This window comes from Schistocerca cancellata, chromosome 9 (assembly GCF_023864275.1).
Source record: "Schistocerca cancellata isolate TAMUIC-IGC-003103 chromosome 9, iqSchCanc2.1, whole genome shotgun sequence".
Taxonomy (NCBI): Eukaryota; Metazoa; Arthropoda; class Insecta; order Orthoptera; family Acrididae; genus Schistocerca; species Schistocerca cancellata.
Window position 1 is genome coordinate 143,211,909 of NC_064634.1, and position 13,989 is coordinate 143,225,897.

The following is a 13,989-nucleotide window of genomic DNA, read 5'->3' on the forward strand; positions in this document are numbered from 1 at the left end:
AGAAAGTACGAGGACACTTCTATAGTAAATTGCTTGTATACTAGTACTAGTAAACATATTATAACATATTATAACAGTGGAAACAATCAATTTTTCACAAAATAATGTAATTTTATAGATAAAAAATTTGCTCACCAAGTGGCAGTAGAACAGACACATAAAAGAAGGTAGTAATTAGGCAAGGTTTTGGAACCAGTGGCTCCTCCTTTCGGCAGAGGGGTTGAAGGGGAAGGAAGAGGGGTGGAGGAAAAGGACTGAAGATGTCTAGGAAAAGGGATAGATTTCAGGAAAGTCACCCAGAACCGTGGATCAGGGGAGGCTTACCGCATGGGATGAGAAGAAAAGACTGCTGGGGACTGCATCGAACAAGATTTGAAAACCTGAGAGTTTAAAGGCGGAAGACAAGGTAATGTGCAAGACAGAGATTACTGGTTAAGCATCATGCATGAGTTAATAAAAGTGAATAGCTAAGTGCATTGTACGTAACAGAGGTGGGAGGGGGGCTGGTGAAAAATAGATGAGTAAGACAATGAAAGATGTTAAAAAATTTGAAACATAGTGAAGAAAGAGTAGTTACTGTAAAGAAATTCTGAGACGGAAGAAATTAACATAAATTAAGGCCAGGTGAGTGGCGAGAACAGGGGACACGTTGTAGCGCTAGTTCCCACCTGTGGAGTTTTGAGAAACTGGTTTCTGGGGGAAGAATCCAGATGACGCCTGTGGTGAAACAGGCACCGAGGTCATGATTATTGTGTTGTAGAGCATGCTCTGCAACAGGATATTGCATGTTGCCAGTATACACCCTCTGCTTATGCCCATTCATCTTAATTGATAATTTGGTGGTAGTCATGCCGATGTAAAAGGCCTAACAGTGTTTACCATAACAGCTGGTATATGACATGTCGTTTCACGGGTGGCTCTCCCTTTGGTAGTATATGTTTTGCCAGTTACAGGGCTACTACAGGTGGTGGTAGAAGGGTGCATAGGACAAGTCTTACTGTGGGGACAGTTACAGCGGTCTTAGGGTAGGGAGATGGGCGCAGAAGGAGCATAGTATCTGCCAAGAATATTGTGGAGATTGGGAGGGCGAGAAAAAGCTATTCTAGGTGTGCTGGGCAAAATTTCAGACAGAATGGGTCTCATTTCAGGGCATGATTTTAGGAAGTCGTGGCCCTGTCAAAGTAGCTGATTAATAGGTTCCAGAGGAGAATAATACTGAGTCACCAGTGGTGTGCTCCAAACTTTGGTTTTTGGCGGGATCAGCAGTACCAGAATTGGATGTGATGGCCCGGGTAATCTGCTTTTGAACTAGGTTGGTGGCGTAATTACGTGCAGCGAAGGCTGAGGTGATAATGGTGGTGTATTGCTGTAAAGAGTCTGCATCCGAACAAATATGTTTGCCTCGCATACCAAGGCTGTATGGGAGGGAATGTTTCATATGGAAAGGATGGCAACTGTCAAAATGTAAATATTGTTGTTTGTTGCTGGGTTTAATGTGGACCTGTTAAAATTCCTTGGTATCTCTGAATAGCTGCTCCCAATAAAATTCCACATGGTTCTATTCCGAATGCCACTTCCCTTGATGTTGATCTCATCCTCACCAAAGGCTAGCTACTCACTTCCGTCCACATTAAACCCACCACCAAACAACAGTGCTTACATTTCAACAGTTGCCACCCTTTCATTGTTCTGTTTTTAAACTATTTATTTTTATTATATAATGAAACTGATCCATTTACATTATATTGTAGATAATTGAATATTTTAATTATTTGAAAGTGATGTATTGTATGGCATCTGGTTCACAGCTTCTTGAATTTACACGTGCATATGGCATTAGTGTTTAAAATTATCTGACATTGTGATAATGAATGAATTGCCATTTTTTAAGCCTATGAGACAGAAAAATTTAATCCATAATTTGTGGCCTGTAATAACAATGGTCCTTGATCTTTGAATTGCCTCAGAACATCATGTTAAAAGACAGTTCAATTTCCAGGGTAACTTGGTGAGAGAAATGAAATCAAGTGGCAAGAGCAAAGCAGAATGGCAGCCAGAAGTTGTTAGACTCCTTGAACTGAAGAAACAATTGGCTCTTGCCCAGGGAATTGATCTGACAGCCCAACAAACGGTATCAAAACCCAGGAAAGGAAAGACAAAGACATAACATAGACATCTACTACATTCTCTGTTCCCTCCATCTTAACATATAGTTATTTATTACTAATTTATCTTGCGTGAATGTGTGCGTTCCTTGTGATGTACAATGATATTGTTGGTGATGGGTATTACAATTTGTAACAATTTTCCTTTCATTCTTGTACCATATGTAATTAAGAGAAATACAGATATCAGTCATGCAGTAAGTGAATTACCCTGGGAGTTTTCCTTATGATGTATGAACAACATTGCTTTTGTTACCTACATTTCCTGCCATTTTCAATTTCTTTTTGTTTGTTGTTGTACAGTATTTATTTCAGAGAAACAGATGTATCAGTCATGCATAAAGTGCATTAATTAAGTGTAGTTTTAAATTCTGTGTGGGTATTCAGTATGTCACAAAAAGACTTTATTTCATAAAAGAGATTTATATGCTTAAACCAAGGTGCAGATTAATTATTTCGTCATCTTCCGGGCATGCATTCCAGATGCTAACCCAGAAGCTCATGAAATATTCTACCCATTAGAAAAATTCCAAGGATTATAAACTAGTTATTTAATGTGTTTGCTTTAGCATTATTAGAGCAACATTAAGCAATTGTTACATCACTGGATTGACTAAACTCGTAAACAAACCATTTGAGTGAAAGAAAACAGTGGTGATTTCGGTGAGAGATGTGGAATAATATGATGTACTTTATTGTAAATCTCTCTGTGGGATCCAAACTACACAATAAGGAACCAGATTGTTCTGTGTATCTATTATAGTACTGGAATCTGTTAGGAATTAAAGAAATGGGAAGAGGCTGCTATTTTTATGTTCCCCCAACTCATCCATATGGTAGCAGCAAAGGGAGAGGAGTAAATTAGTGTATCTACTGCATCTTTTTGCTGTAATTCTTTTCACTTTACTTTTAAAAATCAATGTAACACAACTGAAAGCTGAAGTTCCTTGCAACTGTTATCCCAACTCTAATGTGTGTCAAGCATTTATATGGTGGAAAGACACTATCCAGAAACTAAGAAATAATATTTTTCTTATTATTGTTTACAAAAATCTGAATTACAAAGGTGCATAAATATAATATCGTACAGGATATATCAGTCACCTACAGACATCATTTTCAGTTTGTTTGTGTGTTTCAGAAGCAACAAACAAGGTAAATAATACTTAAGGAAGTACCATGTGTAATGCTGTATGTTTAGTGTAACTAATACTGCAAGAACCAACACTGTAAGGAAAAGGACTTTTGACTGAAAGATAAATGTGTAACAGTCTTTTTGTTATGCCTGTGTGCAACTCAGCATGTCATCTTTACGGTGAGTACCAATCTGTCCTTTTCCTTATATTGTTGTTATCCCAACCTGGAGTTTCCATCGTTTAGTACTGCAGGCGAGTTACACATAATGCAGTACATGCCGTGGGTAAAGAGTTGGGCAATGATACAAACAAGAACAGTACTAGTCAGTTTCCTCCACAGGTTAAACAATAGTGTAGTAACACTGTTCACGTTACGTCACACTTCACTTAGCGTAGACCGGGACTGTGTCCTAGGCATGCCCGATGTTGACTGACTGCGCACGGCCTGTCCTGCCGGAGATGTTGTTGTTGTTCTTGTTGTTACGCCGTCAGAGGTCGCGTCCAAATTCTCGCGTGCCCTCTGGTGGACGGGACTCTACTGGCGGCAACTACCGTCCGTGACGTGCCGTGCCAATGTGCGCCTCCCGCGATCTTTCTGGTGGCTACTACAAATAGGACAAATGACTCAGGATGGATATTTTTGTTTTATCAGCTAGTAGTTGAACAGATGGCACTGTTGATACCATACTGAAGTGCTTATCGTGCATCAGCAATTGGAGATTAAGTTCCAAGCATTGATGAAATAGCACGTATAATACAGTTGAGTTTTATGTAATCACACTATTGTTTTTAAACACCAAGTACGGTTAAGAACGGTAGAAAAATATTCTGCTTTGTTAACGTAACATGTATATGTTGAGTGGGATTGTGAGGAATGGGAAAAACATGCTGTGATTCAATAGCAATATTAGGAATCTATTGTGAAAGCAAATAAAGCTTTACACAGAATTAAAAGAAGACAAAGTCTTGTTGTCATAATTAAATTTGAGCGAAACTAATGTGAGTGGTCGTAGAGGAATACAAGATGCATTAAATGAATTTCAACATAACATTTTGTACAGAATTGTTGAGGCTTTTGTGGCCATTTGTTGATGTACTGTCTGTGGCTTTTTGTCTTGGGATTTTTGGTCAATATTTGTTTAAAATTTTGTGTGTGTGTGTGTGTGTGTGTGTGAGAGAGAGAGAGAGAGAGAGAGAGAGAGACTTATTGATGTAACTGCCACTAAAACAGAGCAAGATGAGGGCTGAAATACTGAAGCCAGTCTTGTGAAATTGTTTGACAGAGGGACAGCATACTATAGTGCCTCCTTTCAACTGTTACTTGAACACTGAAGTGTCACGTATTGAGATAAGTAAGTGCAAAATAGAAAATCATTTAAAAATTTTAACAGAGGAATCATCAAACAGATTTGTGTAACTATACACATATATCATTGATGTCAGTCTGGTGTGGAACTATAAAACACATTTTATACTCTGATATTACATCCTATTTGTGCATAACAAAATCTCAGCATGTATTCAACAAACAACAGTTTTGTGAAAGTCTGCTTGTTCATGAGATCCAGAAAGCATTATATAGCGGTGCCCAGGTTGTTCCCTTGTTTCTTAACTTCTGGAAAGTGTGTTTAAACTGTTGCCTATTGAACAAAATGTGAGCTAACAGGACATGGCCCCACTTTATAATTAGATGGAATACATCTTACCATGTTATTCAAAATAGCATTCTGTGTATCCCAAGGGAGAATTATCAGACCAGGATCTGGTGGGTATCAAGGGAAGCTCCATGAGGCTCTGCAGAGATACTGTAATGCTATTGCGTGAAGGTGCAGTGCCATGTGCACATTGTGAAAATTATTGTGGCACAAATTGTTCCAAGTCAGTGAAGTGTATTGCATGTTATTATTTGTGTTTATTCTTTGTTCCATTTTTCTATATGCTCCATGCATTAAATGTTGACAGTAAATATCTTGTTACAAGACCCTACATTTATTGATGACCTCAACGTGATCGTTAAGACAATAGCAGCAGATGCAATGTGAGTAGTGAGAAAAAACATGCGATGTGATCAAGGCTCAACAGTGCTGCAACATGCACATGAAAAGTCGTGCCACATATTCTTATTTGATTTACATAAAATACTAGGCTTCACCAATGGCAGCACCAACAACCACATTTGCTCCAAAGACAAGCTTTGCTAGATTAATGAGCAACTGCCCACATGAAGATGATCAAAAATCTTTTGTAAATGTCCTAGATGTTCCGCCACTGAAATGGACATTATTAACACATTGTTGATGTTAATTAAGCAGAATGTAGAATCACAAGTAATTTCGTCCATAGATCTTTGAAAAGTCTGTGCGGCATTACACAGACCAAATGGCATCCTGGTGAATTCTTAAGGTCCAGGTGGTGTACACACAGCTGTTTTGGGATGTCTTCTGGTATGATAGGTATTTGGTAGAATGCATGCACTATATTTATAATAGGAAGACACATGTACCACGCACGTTATGTGTGAAGTCCTCAATATGTGACACACAGTATTGGTCAGGTAAAGTCCTACTGTTAACATGACTGTAACCTTATGTAAATTGAAGGAGGATGGAGGAGAAAGGGATGGAAAGGGAAGGGACTATTGACACCAGCTGCATCAGGACTTTGTGTGGTATCACCAGGGATGAAAATATGTGATCAGGATTCAAACGTGGGATCTCTTGCCTACGAGGCAGTTACGTTAACCACTTGGCCACCCATACTCTGTGGTTTATCACAACTGCATGAATTATCTCGACGTGCCTCTTGGCCGACCCACATTCCTACCTATCCTGTCCTAGTGTAATGTGTCTAAAAGAACAGACATCACACATTGGTATAAATTACTGTAATTTCCACAGGAGTGCCATCCATTAGTTTCCAGAGTTGCCACAGGCTCTGGAAATCAGGAATATCAGGGAATTTCAAACCTGTCGGGGGGGGGGGGGGGGGACCCTTTAGATGAAATGGTTTGTTTACTGAGATGTCATGCATTATCACTGATTGGTTGCAGCTGAGTGCATGAACCACTTCCCTACTCCCTCATTACTACTGCTTCTCACCTTCCTAGCTGTTAGCCAAATGCTTCATCAGAAAAGGGAACACACACACACAATCTAATTTAATCTAACACACACACACACACACACACACACACACACACACACACGAACACATGCAAGCACACTTCATGCGCACATGACCACCATCTCCAGCAGCTCAGAAAAATTGGAAATTTTTGGTAAGTTCTTATGGGACCAAGCTGCTGAGGTCATTGGTCCCTAAGCTTACACACTACTTAAACTAACTTACGTTAATGACAAAACACACACCCATGCCCGAGGGAAGACTGGAACCTCCGACAGGGGAACCCGCACGAACCGGGACAAGATGCCTTAGACCGCGCGGCTACCCTGTGCGACACAGCAGCTTGGACAGGAATTCAACTGTCACCTAGAACAGAAGCAGCAATCTGGAGGGGATGGGGGTTGGGAAGGAGTGGGGGGGGGGGGGGGGGAGACGAGCAGGTACATTGGCAGACCTTGGCACATAAAGAGGGTGAGGGGATGAGAACAGGGAGGAGATGATAGGACAGAGGGGGTGGAAGGTGGAAACTGTTGGGTGAGGGGGTGGAAACCATTGGGTGGAGGGTGTGGGTACCGTAGATTACTGTAGGTCGAGTCTTGGAAAATTTTGGGAGCAGAGAATGTGTTGTAAGGGTAACTCCCGTTTTGCACAGTTCAGAAAAGATGGTGGTGGAGGGTGTGGGCACCGTAGATTACTGTAGGTCGAGTCTTGGAAAATTTTGGGAGCGGAGAATGTGTTGTAAGGGTAGCTCCCGTTTTGCACAGTTCAGAAAAGATGGTGGTGGAGGGTGTGGGCACCGTAGATTACTGTAGGTCGAGTCTTGGAAAATTTTGGGAGCGGAGAATGTGTTGTAAGCGTAACTCCCGTTTTGCACAGTTCAGAAAAGATGGTGGTGGAGGGAAGGATCCAGATGGCTTGGGTAATGAGGCAGCCATTGAAATCAAGCATGTTATGTTCAGCTGCACTTACTTTGCTCTTGGCTGCGCTTTGGTAGTGGCAACTCATCCTGTTGGACAGCTGATTGGTAGTCATACCAATATAAAACGCTGTGTAATGATTGCAGCAGAGCTGGTAAATGACGTGGCTGCTTTCGTAGGTGACCCAGCCTCTGATGGGGGAAGGATCAGCTTTGACAGGATTGGAATGGGGAGTGCTGGGTATGTTGATTGGGCAGGTCTTGCACCCAGGTTTTCCACAGGGATATGATCCCTGCAGCAACGGATTAGGGCTGGTAGTAGCATATGAATGGACCAGAATGTTATGAAGGTTGGGTTGACTATGGAACACCACTTTAATAGGATCTATGGTAGGATGTCCCTTATTTCAGGCATGGTGATTGGTAATCAAAGCCCTGACGAAGGATGTGATTCATTTGTTCCAGTCTGGGGTGATACTGGCTGACAAAGGAGGCACTCCTTTGAAGCTGGTTCTTGGGGTGGTGAGAGGATTGGGTGTGTGTGGAGAAATGGCATGGGAGATCTGTTTGCATACTTGGTCTGGGGGCTAGTGCCTGTTTGTGAAGGCCTTGGTGAGCCCCTCAGCATCCTGGGCGAGTCCTGGGGGAGGTACTGGTCACACCTGCCTACAAGAAGGGAAGAAGGGAAGTAGAGCTAATCCACAAAACTACAGCCCAGTATTCTTGACATAGATTGTTTTAGACCCTTAGAACATAATCTCAGCTGAAATGTAATGAGATATCTCAAATAGAATTACGTCCTCAATGCCATCCAGTGTAGATTCTGAAAACATCAATCATGTGAAACCCAACTCGCACTTTTCTCACATGACATACTGAAAGCTTGATATCAAGGCAGTTAGGTAGATGCAGTATTTCTGCGGTTCTGAAAAGCTTTTGACCAGTACCACACATATACTTATCATCAAAAATGTGATCATATGGGTATCAGGTGAAGTTTGTGACTGGACTGACATCATTTTGGTAGGGAGGATACAGTATGTTATCTTGGATGGAGGGTCATCGTCAAATATAGAAGTAACTTCAGGTGTGCCCCAGGGAAGTGTGTTGGGACCCTTGCTGTTCATGTCATATATTAATGTCCTGGCAAACAATATTAATAGTGACCTCTGACTTTTTGCAGATGATGCAGTTATCTATGATGCAGAACTGTTTGAAAGAAGTTGTATAAATATTCAGCCACATCTTGTTACGATTTCAAAGTGGTGCAAAGATTGACAGTTTGCTTTAAATGTTCAGAAATGTGAAACAGTGCACTACACAAATGAAAAAGCATAGGATCTTATGACTATAATATCAGTGAGTCACTGTTGGTATTGGCTAACTTATACAAATTCCTGAGTGTAACACTTTGTAGTGATATGAAGTGGGATAATCACATAGGCTCAGCTGTGTATAAAGCAGGTTGTAACTTAAGTTTATTGGTAGAATACTGGGGGAGCGCAATCAGTCTACAAGGGAGATTGTTAAAAAATCAGTTGTGTGTCAGGTTCTACAACATTGCTCAGATGTGTGGAACCTGTACCAAATAGGACTGATAGGTGACACTGAAATTCTACGGTGAAGGGCAGCACAAATGGTCATAGGTTTGTTTGGCTGTGGGAGAGTGTCACAGAGATACTTAAGGAACTGGAATTATTTAACTGTATAGATAAAAAATGTACTCATCAAGCAGTGGCAGAACACACATATAAAAGGCTGTTGTAATTGGCAAGCTTTCAGAGCCAGTGGCTCCATCTTCAGGCAGAAGAGTTGAAGGGTGAAGGAAAAGGATAGCAGAGGTCTAGGAAAAGGGGTAGGATTCGGGAAAGGCACCCAGAACCACAGGTCAGGGCAGACTTACAGTACGGAATGAGAAGGAAAGACTGATTGCTGGAGACTGCATCGCACGAGATTTGAAAACCCGAGAGCTTAAAGGTGGAAGACAGAGTAGCTGGCAATCATCGGGGATTTTCTTGCAATGAGTCAATCATCTTCACTATCAACATCCACAAAACATAAATGGAATGATGATAATGATTCATAGACCCTCCCAACTACACCACGGTTCCTCATGGTTTCACATACTGAAGGCAGTCAGCCCTTCACAACGGTAAATCCGATTATTATTCAGAAAGGTGTTGATGCAATTGCCAGTCCTGTGAAATCCTGCTCGCCTTTAGGAAATGCCACTTTGCTTTTGGAGACTACTTCTGATTTTCAAGCACAACCACTGCTTGCTGCTTCACTTCTCCATGGCTCTCCTGTTCATTCCAAGACCCATAGAACTCTGAGTTCGTCCCGTGTGGTTATCTACACTAGGCTGCTTGACAGTCTGACTGAGGCCAAAATCCAAACATACCTCTCTGACCAGTGTCATCGCTGTCCATCAGGTGGTGAAAAAGGTAGATGCCTCCTTAGTGCCCATATGCACTCTTTTTCTCACCTTTGATAGAGTGGTGCTGCTGTCTAAGATCAAAGCAGGTTATGAGGTTCTCACAGTCCGACTGTACATTCTAAATCTGATGCGCTGGTACTATTTTCATCATTTCAACCACACTCGAATGTCTTGTCAACACCCGGTGAAATGTGTAAACTGTGGTAGCGATGCACACGAGTGCGATTGTCTGCCTCCTTCTCCCTGCTGTATCAACTGCAATGCCGCCACTCTAGATTGTCCCGTGCATCCCAATGAGCAGGCTGTCCAGGAGATCTGGGTAAAGGAAAAAGTTCCTTAGTTGGTCGCTCACAAGTTATTGCCTAGTGTCTACCATCTGTCACAGTACTGTCCTTGCTGCATCTCGCTACTTGAAGGACATGGGCACACAGACAGGCAACCTCAAATTCAGCTCTGAGGTTGTGAAATCGCACAGTGTCATGGCAGCATCACAGTCCCCTCGTCCTGCTGTGCAACAAGCCATCAAACTCTTGCCTCACAGGGCGAAGTCACTACTTACACAACCGTCAGGCCGGAAAGGACAGAAGGAATACTCCCATGAAGATTTCCTACATCCCTCTAGCTGACCTACACCTGAGTCTTCCTCTGCTAACTGGAAAGGCTCGAAGAAATCCAACAAAGGCAAATGGTCTTCTCCTTCGCTGACTCGAAGATCCTCTTTGATGGTGTCATCACATGATGCTTTCGTCTGGCTGGCCTCCATGTTGTCTGTGCGCACCACCCACAGTTTCTCTGCATTGGACTCCACAGGCCAACTGCAGAAGAAAGCTGTTGCTTCTACGGGCCTCATAGAGCAGGATCCTCCTGCCTCTGTGCCCTGTAGCAGTGAGACTTCACAGACTGGCACTCAGCAGCCGCTGAGGTGACACCCCTTTCGTTTTTTCCTCATCATGACTCTCCTCCGATTGAACATTCATGGCCTTTGATCCAACAAAGAGGATTTTGGTTGCTTTTAGAATCGCAGCATCCACTTATACTCTGCCTTCAGGAAACAAAATTACGTACTCCATGGCCACTTTGAACTTTCACATTTCTTCCTGGTCTGTTTTGACCTTCTGCCTGATTTCGGCATTTCATGTCATGGGGTAGTCATGCTGCTCATACGGGATGATGTTCATTGTCAACCTATCTCCCTGGCTACCCATCTTCAAGCTATCGCAGTTCGCCTTTTCCTTCCTCACTTGACCTTTTCCCTTTGTACCATTTACATCCCTCCATCATTCGATGTCACCAGAGGTGACTTGCTCCAACTTATTGGGCAGCTACCTCAACCATTTCTGCTGCTCAGTGACTTTCATGCAGCCCATCCCATCTGTGGTTCTCCTAGAACCTGTCCAAGAGGTGCCCTGTTGGCTGACCTTATTAATCAACTTACCCTTTTCTGTTTTAACACAGGAGCACCCACATTCCTTTCAGACTCCTCACACACCTACTCCCATTTGGACCCCTTCTGCACCACCCATCTTGCCCATCGTCCCGAGTGGTCCGTTCTCTCTGATATCCACTCAAGCGACCATTTCCTGTGTGCTATCCATTTGTAGACTCCTACCTCACCTCCGTGCACACACAAATGGCAGCTTACTAAGGCTGACAGGAGATTTTCCTGGCAACCTTTGACAAACACGATTTCCACTTTTATGATCAGATGGAATATCTTACAAAGTCATCCTTACCGCCATAGAACATTCCATTCCTCACATTTCCTCTTTACTACACTGTGTCCCAGTCCCTTGGTGGACAGAGGCATGCCGTGATGCAATTTGTGTGCAGAGATGTGCTCTCCATGTTTATAATTGCATTAATTATAAACAGATGCATGCACAGTGTTGTCGTGTTCTTCAGGATAGCAAAAAAGCTAGCTGGATTTCATTCACTAGTTCTTTTAACAGTTCCACCCCCTCTTCCATCGTGTGTGCCAACCTCCGATGACTCTCTGGGACCAAGTTTCGTTCCCCAATTTCTGGCCTGACAGTAGCAGATGATGTCATTGTGCACCCTATTGCTATCTTCAACACCCTGCCTTCCTCTATTGTAAACGAGCACAGGGTGCTCAGGCACTAGCCTTCTCTTCTCAGAATCGTGAGTGAATGCCGTCTTTACTGTGAGGGAGCTTGATCATACTCTCACTTCATCTTGATCCTCCACCCCAGGGCCAGACGGTGTCCACATTCAGATATTGCAGCACCTGTCTCTTGCAGGCAAGCACTTTATGCTCAATATGTACGACTGCATCCGGGCAGAGGGCGCATTTCACAGATGCTGGCATGAAGCCACTGTCATACCCATACCTAAGCCCGGCAAGAACAGACACCTTCCTTCTTTTTACTGCCCCATCTCTCTCACCAGCTGTGTTTACAAGGTGGTGGAACGTATGATTCATGCCCGACTGATATGATGGCTCGAGTCTCACAATTTGCTAACCACTGCACAGTGTGGATTTCGAGCGCTCCATTCTGCAGTTGACCTTTTCGTCACTTTGTCCACCCAAGTTATGAATGGTTTTTAGTGGAAATCCCAGACTGTGGCCGTGTTTTTCAATTTGAAGAAAGGCTGCTACACCTGCTGGGTGACTGGTGTCCTCCGTCTCTCTACATGTGGGACTTCCTTGGCTGCCTGCCCCGTTTCCTTGAGCAATTTTAAAAGACCAAGTTTACAAGATATGTGTGAGTTCTGCCTTGTTGGACACAGTTTCCAGGAAAACGGTATGCCTCAGGATTCTGTCCTGAGTGTTGTCCTCTTTGCTATTGCCATTAACCCTGTAATGGCCTGTCTCCTTCTAGGCATCTCTGGCTCCCTTTTTGTTGACAGTTTTGCCATTTGGTGCACTTCTTCACAGACCTGTCTCATAGAGCAGCGTCTTCAGCAATGTCTCAATAATCTTCACTCATAGAGCATTGACAATGGCTCTTGTTTTTCCACTTACAAAATCATTTGTATGAATTGCTGACGGCACAATTTGTTTCACCCACCACCTTTACATCCTGGACCTGTTGCTCTTCCATTGATTGATGCTACGAAATTCTTGGGACTCCTGCTCAAAAGGAAACACTCTGGTCCTCCCGTGTGTCTTACCCGGCAGCCCACAGTACTCAGTCCCTTTATGTCGTATGTGTACTCAATGGTACTTCCTGGGGTGCAGATCGAACCAGCCTTGTCCATTTGTAATGGTCCCTTGTTCATTCGAAACTAGGATATGGATGCTTTGTTTATGCATCTGCATGTCCGTCCGTTGTATGCGATCTCAATACTATTCACCTTCGTGGCATCCGTTTGGCCACTGGCACCTTTTACACTAGCCCGTTTGAGAGTCTCTATGCAGAAGCTGCCAAACTACCACTGTCCTACTGCCGTGACTTTCTCCTCAGCAGATATGAATGCCGTTTGTCAGCCATGCATGGCCACCCATCCTATGCCTTCTTATTTGATGACTCTTTTGATCACCAGTATGGGATGTGTCCCTTTTCTCTGTTACCTCCTGGAGTTTGCTTTTGGCTCTTGCTCTGGCAGATTAACTCCACGCTCCCTGCAGCTTTCCCAGTGAGTGTAAACCCTTCACCACCTTAGCTTCGTGTGGCAGCTCGTGTTCATCTTGGCCTTAATTTGCTTCCTAAGGACATTACACCAGCCTTGCCCTATCACCTTCAGTTTCATGACCTGCACATGGAATTTCACTGTAGTACCTTTATGTACACTGATGGCTCTCGGACTGAGTTTGTGTCAGGTCTGCCTTCATCATTGACACTGACGTTATTCAGTATCGGCTTCCGGCACACTGCTCAGTATTTACAGTAGAGCTCTTCACCCTGTATCAAGCGACAGAGTACATACGGCAACACAGGCTTTTCACTTGTATCATCAGCTCAGACTCTCTCAGTGCCCTTCAAAGCCTGTGTGCGCTGTACACAACCCATCCCATAGTGCAACGGGTCCAGGAAAGCTTTCACTTGCTCACCCTTGATGGAGCTACTGCAATGTTTATGTGGGTTCCTGGTAATGTCGGTCTGACAGGAAATGAGGTTGCTGACACTTCTGCCAAGGCTGCAGTCCTCGTACCTCACCTAACTAGTTCTTAGATTCCCTCTGATGATCTCTGTGTTGCCATATGTCAGGAGGTGGTGTCACTTCGGCATCGCCACTGGTCCTCCCTTCATG

At 43.3% G+C, this 13,989-nt stretch overlaps 1 protein-coding gene across 2 annotated transcripts in view; it reads left to right on the forward strand.

The window, feature by feature from the left end:
- LOC126100599 (methionine--tRNA ligase, cytoplasmic) overlaps positions 1–3,245 on the forward strand; it is a 107,404-nt gene extending 104,159 nt beyond the window's left edge. For both annotated transcript variants that reach the window (XM_049911226.1, XM_049911227.1), the window contains exon 18: positions 2,000–3,245. In XM_049911226.1, coding sequence (XP_049767183.1) covers positions 2,000–2,167 — 168 coding nt within the window. In that variant the 3' untranslated portion in view covers positions 2,168–3,245. The remainder of the gene's footprint in view (positions 1–1,999) is intronic.
- The last annotated feature ends 10,744 nt before the right edge of the window (positions 3,246–13,989 follow it).